This window comes from Homarus americanus, unplaced genomic scaffold (genome assembly GCF_018991925.1).
Source record: "Homarus americanus isolate GMGI-L3 unplaced genomic scaffold, GMGI_Hamer_2.0 scaffold52806, whole genome shotgun sequence".
Lineage (NCBI taxonomy): Eukaryota > Metazoa > Arthropoda > Malacostraca > Decapoda > Nephropidae > Homarus > Homarus americanus.
The window spans coordinates 1,116,977-1,133,953 of NW_024720773.1; the positions used below are offsets into that span (position 1 = coordinate 1,116,977).

The window sequence follows — 16,977 nt, forward strand, 5'->3', positions numbered from 1 at the left end:
AGACACAGAGACACACAGAGACACACACAGAGACACAGAGACACACAGAGAGACACAGATACAGACACACAGAGAGACACAGCGACACACAGACACACAGAGACACACAGACACAGAGATACGCATAGACACATAGAGACACAGAGACACACAGAGACACAGAGACATAGAGACACAGAGACACACACAGAGACACAGAGACACACACAGAGACACAGAGACATAGAGACACACACAGAGACACACACAGACACAGAGATACAGAGACACAGAGACATAGAGATACACACAGAGACACAGAGACACACAGTGAGACACAGAGAGACACAGAGACACACACAAAGACACATAAGAACATAAGATAATAAGGAGTCTGCAATAGGCCGGTTGACCTGTGCATGGCAGCTCCTGTCGAGAGTTACTACCACTCTCTATCATCCATGAATCTATTTAGCCTCCTTTTAAAACTTTCCAGCGTTCCAGCACTTACTACAAAGTTGCTAAGCCTGTTCCACTCGTCCACCACTCTATTTGTGAACCAGCTCCTTCCCATCTCCCTCCTAATCCTAAACTTATCCAACTTAAATCCGTTGCTACGAGTCCGATCCTGCTCGGATATTAAAAGAACTTTATCTATATCTCCTTTATTGATTCCTTTCACCCACTTAAATACTTCTATCATATTTCCCCGCACTCTTCATCTTTCTAGGGAATGCAAGTTTAGTTTCTTTAAACTATGTTGATATGGAAGGTTTCTAAGTCCCGGAATCATTTTCGTCATTCTTCGCTGCACCGACTCCAGTGAATTGATATCCATTCTATAATAAGGGCACCAGAACTGAACCGCATAATCGAGATGCAGCCTGACTAGCGCAAGATATAGTTGCAATAAGACCTCTGCACTCTTATTACTTATACTTCTAGAAATAAAACCTAATACTCAGTTTGCCTTATTTCGAACATGAACGCACTGTTTTCTAGGCCGTAGGTCCGGGCTTACAAGTACCCCCAAGTCTCTTTCACAAGTCGACTTCTCTAGGTTGATGTTGTTAAGGCTGTATACATTGACAGTATTTGTTCTTCCAATATTAAGTACCGTGCACTTGCTGGTGTTGAATTTCATTTGCCATTTTTCTGACCACTTCTGCAGCTGCAGTTTATTTAAATACTCCTGTAGTGCATTTGCATCCTGCCCTGAATTAATCAGCCGCCCTATTTTGGTGTCATCCACAAACTTACTTATGTCACTGCTGATCCCAGTATCTAGATCGTTTAAGTAGATTATGAACAAGAGTGGGCCCACTACTGACCCCTGGGGAACCCCACTGGTTACACAGCCCCACTCAGATTTAACACCATCTACGCTGACCCTCTGTGTTCTATCGGTGAGCCATAATTTTATCCAATTTAAAACTTTCCTCTCGATACCATGAGCCTTAACTTTTCTCAGAAGCCTCTGATGCGGTACTCTGTCAAATGCTTTGCTAAAGTCTTAGTAAATAACATCGTAATTTTCGTCATTATCTACTAACTCGAAGACTTTCCTAAAAAGCGTCAGCAAAATTTGTTTGACAAGATTTTCCCTTTGTAAACCCATGTTGAGAGTCGTAGATTAATTTGCTTTTCTCTAAATGCGTTCGGATGCTATTTGTTATAATTGATTCAAGAAATTTCCCCATTACTGACATTAAACTAATCGACCGGTAATTTGACGCTGATGCTCTGTCTCCCCTTTTGAATATGGGTACTACATTTGCCTGTTTCCACAAGTCTGGCACAACTCCCATGTCTAATGATTTTGTAAATAAGTTTACGACTAATCTGTTCCGTACACTTTTTCAAAACTTGAGGGAAAATTTCATCCGGCCCTGGGGATTTTGTCTTCTTTAATTTATTTATCTTCTTAAGAACATCCTCTTTTCTGATAGTGATATTCTTATTGTCTTCTTCATTTCCCCTAACTATCACTTCCACCTCTGCAATTTCCTCGTGAAATTCTTTTGTGAAAACTGATAAGAAGTATCTGTTTAATGATTTGGTTATTTTCTCACTGTCATCAATCACTTCCCCTCTCTCTGACTTTAAAGGCCCCACTTTGTCCTTGACCTTTGTCCTATATACCTGGAAAATTCATTTAGGATTCGCCTTGGATTCTCTTGCTATCCTGATTTCGTAGTCCCTCTTTGCCTTCCTTACATTTTTCTTAACATTCCTAGATAGTTCATTATACCTATTTCTGAGCTGCTCCTCCCCTCCCTTTAATTTCTTATATATTCCTTTCTTTATTCCTATGTCATGTTTAAGTTTTCTGGTCATCCACCTTGGCTCATTCTTATTCGACCTAATTTTTCTGTATGGTATATTTTGTTCTTGTGCTTTACGTAGTATACGAATAATTATGTTATAGTCATGATCAATTGTTGTGTCACCTGTGACCTCACCCGTTCCTGCTGGGGACTGACCTGACTGTTCCCAGGCGACCTCACCTAGGTACCTTCTTAACCCCTGATAATCCGCCAATCGAAAGTTTGGGACTCTGACCATATTGTTATTGTTTTTCGTTTCCCAAGAGACTTAAAGACACATAACAGAGACACAGAGACATAGAGACACACACAGAGACACAGAGACACACAGAGACACAGAGATGCAGAGACATAGAGACACACTCAGAAACATACAGAGACACAAAAAGACACACAGAGACACATAGACTCACACAGAGACACACACAGAGCATAACATAACACAACAACATAAGAATGGAAGAAACTGCAGCGGGCCTATTGGCCCATACTGGCCAGTCCCATTTACACCCAACCCCCATTGCTCATATATCCATCCAACCTATGTTTGAAGCTATCCAGTGTATTCGAGTTAATGATGATATTTGGTAACTTGTTCCATTCATCCACTACTCTATTTCTAAACCAATGTTTACGTATTTTGCGCCTAAATCTAAATTTGTCTAATTTGAAACCATTGTTATGAGTTTGCTCCTGGTTGGATAGTTTGAGTACCTTTGCTATGTCCCCTTTGTTTAGCCCTGACTTCCATTTATACACCTCATTTATATCGCCCCTCACTCTACGTCTCTGGAGGGAGTGCAAATTAAGATGCTTTAACCTGTCTCTGTACTCGAGGTTCCTAATGTCCGGGATTAGTCTTGTCTTTCTCCTCTGAATTATTTTAGGGATTGTATATCCATTCTGTAATACGGTGACCAGAACTGAACTGCGTAATCCAGGTGTGGTCTCACAAGAGCAAGATACAGTTTTAGGATGACCTCGCTAGTCTTGTAACTAACACTCCTTTGTATGAACCCAAGTACTTTATTAGCCTTGTTACGAGCAAAACACATTGTTTACTTGGCTTAAGGTTCCTACTTATCATTACTCCTAAATCTCTCGCAGTCGGATTTCTATGGCATCGTTGTTCATCTGGTATCTGGTTTCCCTGTTTACATCTCCTATACTGAGTACTTTACATTTGTCGACGTTGAATTTCATCTGCCATTTTTCAGACCATTCGAAAATTTTGTTTAGATCTTCCTGTAGTTTTGCCGAGTCCTCGTCAGATTTGATAACACGTCCTATTTTAGTGTCATCAGCAAATTTACTTATGTTGCTGTCAATGCCGATATCTATGTCGTTTATGTATATAATAAATAATAATGGTCCAAGTACTGAGCCTTGGGAACTCCACTTGTGACGTTGTCTAATGGGACTTAGTGCCGTTAATGCTCACTCGCTGTTTCCTGTCCTGTAACCACGCCCTAATCCATTTAAGGATGTCACCTTTAATGCCATGAGCTTCTACCTTTCTAATTAGTCTTTCGTGGGGGACTCTGTCGAAGGCTTTGCTAAAGTCGAGATATACCACATCATAATTGTGCCCCTCGTCCACCGATTCGAAAACTGATGAAAAGAATGTTAATAGATTAGTTAGGCAAGAACGTCCGCTTGTGAAGCCATGCTGGGAATCATTGATCAATCGGTGCTTCTCCAGGTGATTTCGAATAGAGTTTGAAATTATTGCTTCCAGTAATTTGCCTTCAATTGATGTTCAGCTATTGGACGGGAGTTAGAGGATAGCGATATATCTCCCTTCTTGAAAATCAGTATTACATCGCTATCCTCCAGGATTCTGGGACTACACACAGAGATACACAGACACAGAGAGACAAAGAGAGACACAGAGTGACAGAGAGACACAGAGTCACAGAAAACACACAGACTCACAGAGACACACAGAGACACAGAGACCATACAGAAAGACACAGAGTGACATAGAGACACAGAGACACAGAAACACACACACCCACAGACACACACACACACACAGACACAGAGATACAAAGAGACACAGAGTCACAGAAACACACACACACACACACAGACACGGAGAGACACAGAGTCACAGAAATATACACATAGAGACACACAGAGACACAGAGAAACACACACAGACACAGAGGCATACACAGAGAAACAGAGAAACACACAGAGAGACACACAGACACACAGAGACATAATGATACACACACAGAGAAACACACAGAGATACACACAGAGACACAGAGACACACAGAGACATAGAGACACATAGAGACATAGAGACACATAGAGACACAGAGAAACACAGAGAGACAAAGAAACACAGAGACACAAAGAGACACACAGAAATGTCAGACACACACAGACACACAGAGACATAGAGACATACAGAGAGACACAGAGAGACACAGAGAGACACACAGAAACACAGACACAGAGAGACACACAGAAACTTAGAGACACACAGAGACACACAGACACACAGAGACACAAAGACACAGACAGAGACAAAGACAGAGACAGAGAGACACAGAGACACAAAGATGGAGACACAGAGACACGCACAGAGTCAGAGAAAGAGAGAGAAAAAAACAGAGAGAAAGAGAGATACAGAGAGAAAGAGAAACCAAGGCACACAGAGAGACACAGATACACAAGGGACACACAGAGACACACAGAGACACAGAGACACAGAGACACAGAGACACAGAGACACAGAAAGACACAGAGAGATACACAGAAACATAGAGACACAGAGACACACACAGACACAGAGCCACAGAGGGACAGACAGAGAGAGAGACACACAGAGACACAGAGACACACAGACACAGAGACAGAGAGAGAGACACACAGATACACAGAGACACAGAGAGACATGGAGACACAGAGAGACACAGACACACACACAGAGACACAGAGACACAGAGGTTCACAGAAACACAGAGAGACACAGAGACATAGAGACACAGGGAGACACACACACACACACAGACACAGAGACACAGACACAAACAGAGACAAACACAGAGACACACACACAGATACAGAGACGTAGAGACACAGAGAGAAAGAGAGACACAAAGGGACAGACAGAGACACAGAGACACATAGACATAGAGACACAGAGAGACACAGAGACAGAAACACACAGAGACATACAGAGACACAGAGAGACACATAGACACCCAGACACACAGAGACACACAGAGAGACACACAGAGACATAGATACACGGAGAGACACACAGACACACATTGAGACACAAAGAGACACACAGACACGCCGAGACACACAGAGACACACAGAGACACAGAGACACACAGAGACACAGAGAGACACAGAGGCATACAGAGACACAGAGAGAGACACACAGAGACACAGAGACACAGAGAGACACACAGAGACACAGAGAGACACACACACAGAGGCACACAGAGACACAGAGACACAGAGACACAGAGACACAGAGACACACAGAGACACAGAGGCACACAGAGACAGAGACACAGAGACACAGAGACACACAGAGACACAGAGACAGAGACAGACAGAGAGAGGGACACACAGAGACACAGAGACACACATACACAGAGACAGAGAGAGAGACATGGAGACACAGAGAGACACAGACACACACACAGAGACACAGAGACACAGAGGTTCAGAGAAACACAGTGAGACACAGAGACATAGAGACACAGGGAGACACACACACAGACACAGAGACACAGACACAAACAGAGACAGACACAGAGACACAGAGAAACATAGAGATACAGAGGGACAGACAGAGAGACAAAGAGACACAGAGACACATAGACATAGAGACACAGAGAGACACAGTCAGAAACACACAGAGACACACAGAGACACAGAGAGAGAGACACACAGAGACACAGAGACAGAGACACACAGAGACACACTGAATCAGAGACACACAGAGATACATAGAGACACAGAAAACACAGAGACACAGAGACAAAAGAGAGACAGACAAAGACACACAGAAAGAGACACAGAGAGGCACACAGAGACACGCAGAGACACAAAGACGCAGAGAGACACAGAGAGACATAGAGACCACACAGCGAGACACAGAGACACAAAGAGACACAAAGTCGCAGAGAGACACAGAGAGAAACAGCGAGACACAGAGAGAGACACAGCGAGACAAACAGAGAGTCACAAAGAGACACACAGAGACACACAGAGACACAGAGACACAGACGGACACAGAAAGAGAAACAGAGAGAGACAGTCAGACAGACACATACACACAGACACATACAGATAGACATAGAGACACGGAGGGACAGACAGAGAGACACAGAGAGACACAGAGACACACCGAGACACACACAGAGACACACAAAGAGACAGGCACAGAGACACCCGGAGAGACACTGAGACACACAAAGAGACACACAGAGACACAGATAGACACAGAGACACAGAGACACAGCGAGACACACAGAGACACAAAGACAGAGGGACACAGAGAGAGACACACAGAGAGAAAAAGAGAGAAGCAGAGAGACATAGAGAGACACACAGACACATAAAGACACAGAGAGAGACACACAGAGACAGAGAGAGATACATAGAGACACAGAGAGACACAGAGACACACAGACACACAAAGACACACAGAGAGACACACAGAGACACAGAAACACAGAGGGACAGAGAGAGAGAGAGAGAGACTCACAGAGACACAGAGAGACACAAACACACACACAGAAACACAGAGACACAGAGGGACACAGAAACACTGAGGGACAGACAGAGAGACACAGAGACACTGAGACACATACAGAGACACACACAGAGGCACACACAGAGAGACACAGAGACACAGAGACATAGAGACACAGAGAGACACAGAGACACAGAGGGACAGACACAGAGACACTGAGACACAGAGACACAAAGACACAGAGACATAGAGACACAGAGAGATATAGAGACACACAGAGACACACACAGAGAGACAGAGAAAGACACAGAGACACACAGACAGACAGAGACACACAGAGACACACAGAGACACACAGTGACACAGAGACACAAAGACACAGACACATAGAAACACAGAGAGATATAGAGACACACAGAGACACAGAGAGAGAGACAGAGAAAGACACAGAGACACACAGACAGACAGAGACACAGAAACACAGAGACAGAGACACACAGAGACACAGAGACACAGAGACATAGAGACACAGAGAGATATAGAGACACACAGAGAGACACATAGAGACGCAGAAAGACACAGAGAGAGACACACAGACACACAAAGACACACAGAGAGACACAGAGACACAGAGAGACACAGAGACGCAGCGAGACACACAGAGAGACACAAAGAGACACACAAAGACACAGAGACACAGAGGGACACAGAAAGACAGACTGACACATACACACAGAGACATACAGATAGACATAGAGACACGGGGGGACAGACAGAGAGACACAGAGAGACACACACAGAGACAGACACAGAGACACACAGCGAGACACAGAGTCACACACAGACACACAGAAACACTGTGGGACACAGAGAGACATAGAGAGACAGAGACACACAGAGACACAGGGACACACACACACACACAGACACACAGAGACACAGAGACACAGACACACACACACACAGGAACACACACAGAGCACACACAGAGCGACACAGAGACACAAAGAGACAGAGACACAGAGACATAGAGACACAGAGACACAAAGACACAGAGACATAGAGACACAGAGAGACACAGAGACACAGAGGGACAGACAGAGAGGTGCAGAGACACAGAGACACAAAAGACACAGAGACATAGACACAGAGAGACACAGAGACGCAGAGGACAGACAGAGAGGTGCAGAGACACAGAGACACAAGACACAGAGACATAGAGACACAGAGAGACACAGAGACAGAGAGGGACAGACAGAGAGGTGTAGAGACACAGAGACACAAAGACACAGAGACATAGAGACACAGAGAGACACAGAGACGCAGAGGGACAGACAGAGAGGTGCAGAGACACAGAGACACAAAGACACAGAGACATAGAGACACAGAGAGACACAGAGACGCAGAGGGACAGACAGAGAGGTGCAGAGACACAGAGACACAAAGACAGAGAGAGACATAGAGACACAGAGGGACAGACAGAGAGGTGCAGAGACACAGAGACACAAAGAGAGGACAGACAGAGAGGAGACGCAGAGGGACAGACAGAGAGGTGTAGAGACACAGAGACACAAAGACACAGAGACACAGAGACACAGAGACATAGAGACACAGAGGGACAGACAGAGAGGTGCAGAGACACAGAGACACAAAGACACAGAGAGACACAGGGGGACATACAGACACAGAGAGATACAGAGGGACAAAGAGACACATATTCATAGAGACACAGAAACATAGAGACACAGAAACATAGAGACACAGAGAGAGAGACAGAAACAGAGTCACAGAGAGACACAGAGACACAGATACATAGAGACAGAGTGAGAGAGACACAGAGAGACACAGAGAGACACAGACGGACATAGAAACACAGAGACACAGAGAGACACATAGACAGAGACAGAGACACACACACACAGAGACACAGAGACACGCAGAGAGACACAGAGAGACACAGAGACACAGAAATAGACACAGAGATACACTTTGACACACAGAGACACAGAGAGCGAAACAGAGACAGAGACACAGAGAGACACACAGAGAGACACAGAGACACATAGAGAGACACAGATATACAAATATAAACACACACACAGAGACACAGAGACACACAGAGACACATAGAGACGCACAGACACACTGAGACACACAGAGACACAGAGACACACAGAGACACAGAGAGAGAAACAGGGAGAAACAGAGACACACAGAGACTGAGACACAGAGACACAAAGAGACACAGACACACAGAGACGCAAAGATAGAGACACTAAGAGACACACACAGAGAGACAGACACAGAGCACAGAGACACAGAGAGAGACAGAGAGAGAGAGACAGAGAGAGACAGAGAGAGAGAGAGAGAGAGAGAGAGAGAGAGAGAGAGAGAGAGAGAGAGAGAGAGAGAGAGAGAGAGGGACACACAGAGAGAGACACATACAGAGAGACACACTGAGAGGTAACAGAGACACAGAAAGACACACAGAGACACAGAAGGACACACAGAGAGACACAGAGACACTGGGAGACAGAGAGAAACAGAGAGAGACACAGAGATACAGAGTCACAGAGACACACTCAGAGACACAGAGACACATAGAAACACAGAGTGATACAGAGAGACACAGAGACACAGACACACACAGAGAAAGATACAGAGACACACAGAGAAACACAGAGACACAGAGAGAGACATAGAGAGAGACAGAGAGAGACAGAGAAAGAGAGAGAGAGAGAGAGAGAGAGAGAGAGAGAGAGAGAGAGACATACAGAGGGACACACAGAGAGAGACACATACAGAGAGACACAGTGAGAGGTAACAGAGACACAGAAAGACACACAGAGACACACCGAGACACAGAGAGACACACAGAGAGACAGAGAGACACAGAGACACACAGAAAGACACAGAGACACAGACACACACAGAGAAAGATACAGAGACACACAGAGAAACACAGAGACAGAGAGAGACATAGAGAGAGACAAAGAGAGACAGAGAGAGAGAGAGAGAGAGAGAGAGAGAGAGAGAGAGAGAGAGAGAGAGAGAGAGAGAGAGAGAGAGAGAGAGAGACACATACAGAGAAACACACTGAGAGGTAACAGAGACACAGAAAGACACACAGACACACAGAGAGATACAGAGAGACACAGAGACACAGAGACACAGACACACACAGATAAACACAGAGACACACCGAGACACAGAGAGACACACAGAGAGACAGAGAGACACAGAGACACACAGAGACACAGAGAGATGCAGAGACACACAGACACTCAGAGAGACACAGAGACGCACAGAAAGGCACAGAGAGACAAACATAGACACAGAGGCACACATAGAGACACGGAGACACACAGAGACAAAGAGAGACAGAGACACACACAAAGACACGCAGAGAGACACAGAGAGACGCACAGTGAGACACAGAGACACACATACAGACACAGAGAGACACAGAGACACAGAGAGATACAGAGAGAGACACAGAGAGACACAGAGAGATACAGAGAGACACAAAGACAGAGCGAGAGAGAGACAGAGAGACACACAGACACAAAGACACACAGAGAGACACAGAGACACAAACATAGAGACACTAAGAGACACACATAGACAGACACAGAGACACCCAGAGAGACACACAGAGACACAGAGAGAAGCAGAAAGACACAGAGAGAGACACACAGACACACAAAGACACACAGAGACACAGAGACACACAGAGACACATCGAAGCACACAGAAGACACAGAGAGACACACAGAGAGACACACAGAGACACACAAAGACGCAGAGACACAGAGGGACAGAGAAAGACAGACAGAGAGAGAGTGACAGACTGACACATAGATACAGAGACATACAGATAGACATAGAGACAGGGAGGGACAGACAGAGAGACACAGAAACACACAGACACTCAAAGACACACACAGAGACACAGAAACACAGAGACAGAGAGAGAGAGAGACACAGAGACACAGAGAGAGAGACATGGAGACACAGCGAGACACAGAGTCACACACAGACACACAGAAACACAGAGGGACACAGAAACATGGAGGGACAGACAGAGAGACAGAGAGAGAGACAGAGACACACATAGACACAGGGACACACACACACACACATAGACACAGAGAGACCTGAGAGACCTGGGAGACCTGGACCTGGGGACCTGGAGCCACCTGAGAGACAGAGACAGAGACAGAGGGACCTGGGGACATGGGGGACCAGGGACCTGAGACCTGGAGGGACAGACAGAGAGGTGCAGAACACAGAGACCTGGGGACACACACACACAGACCTGGAAGAACAGAGACATAGAGACACAGCAGAGCCTGAGACAGACACAGAACAGATGGACAGACAGAGGATCTGAGACCTGAGACCTGGGGATGCACACACACAGACACAGAGACCTGGGAGACCTGAGCTGGGGACATGAGATCTGGATCAGACCTGGAGACCTGGCCTGGATCTGAGGCCTGGGGACAGGGGAATGAGAGGACCGGGACCTGGGACACCTGGGGACCTGGCTGGGACCTGGGGATGCATGGGACACAGGGGGACAGGACATGGGACACGGAGGACCTGGGGACATGCCTGGGGACAAGGGGGACCTGGGGGGACCTGGGGAGGAGGCAGGGACAGGGGACCTGGGGAGGACCTGAGAGAACACAAGACACGGAGACACTGCCTGAGAACAAAGACAGACCTGGACAAGACAGGACAGAGAGACCTGAGAGACACAGAGAGAGAGAGACAGGAGACACATGGAGACCTGAGGAGACACTGGGACCTGATACACAGGGGACCTGGAGGTGCCACAGGACAAGGACACAGAGACCTGGGAGGGCCTGAAGCCTGAGAGACCTGAGACACCTGAGAGGGGACACCTGAGACCTGGAACAAAGACAGGACCTGGGACACAGAGACCCTGGAGCAGAGACCTGGGGACAGGACAGGAACCTGGGACAGGACAGGGACCTGGGACCTGGGGACCTGGGGACCTGGGATGGGACAGGACCACAGAGGGACCACCTGAGACAGAGGAGACACATACAGAGACTCAGGAGGAGAGAGACACCTGGGGACACAGGACACACAGGACAGGAGAGCAGGACTGAGGACAGAGACCTGAGACACCTCAGTGGAGCACAGGACATGAACACAGGACCTGAGACCTGGGACAGGACAGAAACCTGGGAAGACCTGGGGAGACCTGGGACCTGAGACCTGGGACCTGGGACAGAGGACACTGGGACCTGGAGCCTGGGACTGGAGGACCTGGAGGACCTGGGACCTGGGACCTGGGACCTGGGAGGATGGGACCAGGGGGGACCTAGAAGAGACCAGAAGGACCTGGACAGGGGACCTGGGACCTGGGACAGGACCTGGGGACCTGGGGGCAGAACAGGGGACAGACCTAAGAACCTGAGAGACCTGAGACAGAGACACAGAGACAGGTAGACCTGGGAGAACAGAGACAGGCAGACACATGAGACAGAGAACAGAGACAGAGAGCAGAGACAGAGACACATAGAGACCTGAGAGGACCTGAGAGAGACCTGGGGAGACCTGGGACCTGGGGGACCTGGGGACCTGGGGAGGCTGGGGGACCTGAGACCTGGGGAGGACCTGTGGAGGACAGAACCTGGGGACACGAGAAGGACAGGATGGACCTGGGAGACAGGCAGGCAGGACCTGGGGGACGGGGACCTGGAGACAGGACAGGGACCTGGGGAGCCTGGGACCTGGGGACCTGGGACCTGGGAGGGGACCTGGGACCTGGGGACTGGGACCTGGGGGGACCTGGGGAGAGACACAGAGACACATAGAGACATGAGACACAGGAGAGACCTGAACGAAGACCTGAGACCTGGGAGACCTGAGACCTGAGACTGGCCAGGACACAGAGAGACCTGAAAGAGACACTGAGACCTGAGACCTGGGAGGGACCTGAAAGACAGACTGGATACAGAGACATGCAGAGGACATAGAGACACAGGGGACGAGACAGAGGACACAGAGGACAGACCTGGGACAGCAGGACAGGACCTGGGACCTGGGACAGGACCTGGGACCTGGAACACGACACAGAGCGACACAGAGACACAAGGCACAGAGACACAGAGACATAGAGACCTGGGAACACAAAGACACAGAGACATAGAGACACAGAGGAGACCTGAGACACAGAGGGACAGACAGAGGTGCAGAGACCTGAGAGACAAGACACAGAGACATAGAGACCTGAGAACCTGGGAGCAGAGGGACAGACAGAGGGGTCACAGAGACAGAGACCTAGGAACCTGAGACGAGACCTGAAGGACAGAGACAGAGGACAGACAGAGAGGTCAAAGACCTGAGACACTGAGACCTGAAGAGACCTGAGACCTGGGGACAGAGGTGCAGAGACACAGAACCTGAACACAGAACATGGGGACAGAGAAACCTGAGAGACAGAGGGACAGACAAGAGGTGCAGAGACACAGAACCTAAAGACATGAACATAGAGACCTGAGAGAGCCTGAGAGACCTGAAGGGACGAGACAGAGGTGCAGAGACAGACAAGACAGAGGAACAGACAGAGACAGAGACAGAGGGACAGACAGAGGGTCAGAACCTGAGACAGACCTGAGACCAGAAGGGACAGACAGAGGGGACCTGGGGACAGACCTGAGGGGGGACTGGAGGGACAAGGACCATGGGGGACCCTGGGGGAAACGTCAGGACCTAGGACATAGAACTGGGACAGGACAGGTGGGAGACCTGGGAGGACAGAGACGGACGGACAGGACAGGACAGGACAGGGGACCTGGGGGACCGGGGGACCTGGAGAGCAGGACCTGGGGGTGGACAGAGCCTGGGACCTGGGGAGACAGGACAGGACCTGGGGACAGGACCTGGGACCTGGGACTGGGACCTGGGACCTGGGACCTGGGGACCTGGGGACCTGGGACCTGGACAGAACAGGGAGAACCTGAGACTGAGACAGACAGAGACAGAGAGAGAGAGACAGAGAGAGACAGAGGGGACCTGAGAGACCTGGGGGAGACAGGGAGCAACAGAGACCTGGAAGACCTGGGACAGGACCTGGGGGACCTGGGACCTGGGACAGAGGGTGGGGGGACTGGGATCAGACAGGACAGGGGAGGACAGGGGACAGGAGGGGGGGGGGGGGGGGCAGGAGGACCTGGGAGACCTGGGACCTGAGGGGGGAGGTGGGGACAGGACCAGGACCTGGGACCTGGAGGACAGGACCTGGGGGACCTGGGACCTGGATGCAGAGACACAGAGAAACACGAGACATGGAGAGGACAAGGACAGAGGGGGGGGGGATGCAGGGAGACACTGGGGTGGCAGAGACCTGGGAGACCTGGACCTGGGAGGAGACCTGGGACAGGGACCTGGACCTGGGACAGGACCTGGGACCTGGAGGACAGGACCTGGGGACGGGATCTGGGGACTGGACCTGGAGGACCTGGGACAGAGGCCTGGAGGGACAGGGCCCTGAGACCTGGGATGGAGGAGGACCTGGGACCTGGGGGACAGGACATGGACGGACAGGGGACCTGGGACAGGACCTGGGGAGGACACAGGGACAGGACCGGGACACGTCAGAGCCTGGGATGGGGGGACTGGGGGACCTGGGACTGACAGAGACACAGAGGGACAGAAAAAGACAGACAGAGAGAGAGTGACAGACATACATGAGACTGAGAGACAGATGAACATGACAGGGGGACGGACAGAGGAACACGAGACAGACACGACAGAGACCTGAAACAGAGACAGAGACGAGACAGAGAGAGGACAGAGGGACATGGGAGGGACAGAGACGAGACAGGACCTGGGACAGGACCTGGGGACCTGGGGACAGGACCTGGAGACACAGAGAGACTGGGCAGAGACAGAGACCTGGGACACAGAACCTGGGACAGACAGAGGTGCAGAACCTGAGACCTGGGACAGAGACCTGAGGAACAGGACAGGGGGCCTGGAGGACAGACAGAGATGCAGAGACCTGAGACTGGGGACACAGGACCTGGGAGACCTGAGGACAGAGACTGGGGACAGGGTCTGGATCTGGGGGACCTGAGACGGGGATGGGGGACCTGGGGACCTGGGAACACACAGAGACACAGAGATGGAGAGACTGAGACACTGAGACAGAGACGCAGACAGACCTGAGACATACCTGGGACAAAGAGACCTGAGATGCAGAGAAACCTGGGGACAGAGACCTGAGGAGACCTGAGAGACAAGACCTGGAGGACCTGCCTGAGAGGACAGGACAGACAGGACAGAGACCTGAGACCTGAGAACAGAGACAGAGGACAGGACAGGACAGAGGACCTGGGGACCGGAGGAGACCTGGCAGGACAGGACCAGGACAGGAGGACTGGGACAGGACCTGGAGGGGACAGGACAGAGACAGGGGACTGGGAACCTGAGAGACAGAGAGACACAGAAAGATGGGGCAGAACCTGAGAGACACAGAGACCTGGAGACAGAGACCTGGGACACAGAGACCTGGGAGACAGAGACCTGAGAGACCTGAGACCTGAGACCTGAGAGGATGCAGAGACCTGAGACCTGGAAAGACTGGGACACATGGACAGAGGAGACAGAGGACCTGGGACACCTGGGACACCTGGGGCTGAGAGACGGTCAGGACAGAGACAGGACAGGACCTGAGATGCAGAGACCTGGGAGAAACAGGACAGAGACACTGGGGAGACCTGGGAGGAGACCTGGGGAGACCTGGGACACTGGGACCTGGGACCTGGAGGGACCTGGGGGACAGGAGGGGGACTGGAGGACAGGAGGACCTGGGAGCCTGGGAGGACCTGGGACTGGGGGGAGACCTGGGACCTGTGGGACCTGGGGGGACCTGGGGACCTGGACCTGGGGATGGGACACAGGGACACTGGGACCTGGGACCTGGGACCTGGGGCTGGGACGGGACCTGGGACAGGGACCTGGAATGGGGACAGGACCTGGGACAGGGGACCGGAGACCACGCAGAGACCAGGGAGGACAGGCAGGACCTGAGACACTGGGGAGACCTGGAACCTGGGAGACAGGACACCTGGGAGGACAGGACACTGGGGAGACCTGGGGACACTGCTGGGGACCTGGGAGGACAGGACCTGGAGCAGGGATGGGGACAGGGACCTGGGGACCTGGGGGACCTGGGATGTGGGGTTGGAGGACAGGGACTGGGGGATGGACGGGACCTGGGATGGTGGGGTGGGGACCTGGGACCTGGAGTGGGGACCTGGGACCGGGGATGAGACAGAGACAGTGGCATAGAGACACAGGAGACCTGAGAGAGACCTGGGAATCATAGTGAGACACAGAGACACAGAGGGGGTCTGAGAGACCTGAGTCACATAGTGGGGTGGGCAGAGACCTGGGGTGGCCAGAGACCTGGGACAGAGCCTGGGGCCAGGAAGGGGGACAGGACAGAGGACTGGGGACAGAGGGATGGGGATGGGGATGGGGAGGGATGGACCTAGATCATTGAGATCATGATGTGTGGGTGGGTGTGAAGTGTGTGTGAGATGGAGAGTGGTGGGTGTGAGGCAGAGTAGTGATGGGTGTGAAACCAGGTAGTAGTGTGTGTGGATATCAAACAAAATGACAGGTGTAAAACAGGTAGTGGTGGGTGTAAAGAGCAAATGGTGCAAATGAGTGAGGAGAGAAGAGTGAAATGGTGGTGTGTTGGGTGTGTGTGTGTGGAGTGAGTGGGTGGAGGAGCAAATAGTAAAATTTAGTGGGTGTGAAACCAGAGTAAGTGGTGGGTGGGAAGTAGTGGTGTGTGTGAGGAATAGAGCAGAGTAATGCAGTGTAGTAGTGGAGTGTGTGTGTGTGTGGGTGTGAGAGTGGTGGGTGTAAAGGTAGTAGGTGTGTGTGTGGGAC

General features: G+C 50.3%; 1 protein-coding gene across 1 annotated transcript in view; it reads right to left on the minus strand.

Annotated features, from left to right (window-relative positions):
- The window catches only part of LOC121861104 (proline-rich protein 36-like), a 31,329-nt gene that overhangs the window by 5,348 nt on the left and 9,004 nt on the right, over positions 1-16,977 (minus strand). Inside the window, exons 8-15 of the mRNA XM_042358666.1 lie at positions 15,540-16,392; positions 14,996-15,175; positions 14,447-14,636; positions 13,415-13,504; positions 13,088-13,272; positions 12,476-12,861; positions 11,831-11,999; positions 11,432-11,716 (exon numbers count right to left, since the gene is read on the minus strand). Of these exons, the coding sequence (XP_042214600.1) occupies positions 11,432-11,716; positions 11,831-11,999; positions 12,476-12,861; positions 13,088-13,272; positions 13,415-13,504; positions 14,447-14,636; positions 14,996-15,175; positions 15,540-16,392 (2,338 nt within the window). The remainder of the gene's footprint in view (positions 1-11,431; positions 11,717-11,830; positions 12,000-12,475; positions 12,862-13,087; positions 13,273-13,414; positions 13,505-14,446; positions 14,637-14,995; positions 15,176-15,539; positions 16,393-16,977) is intronic.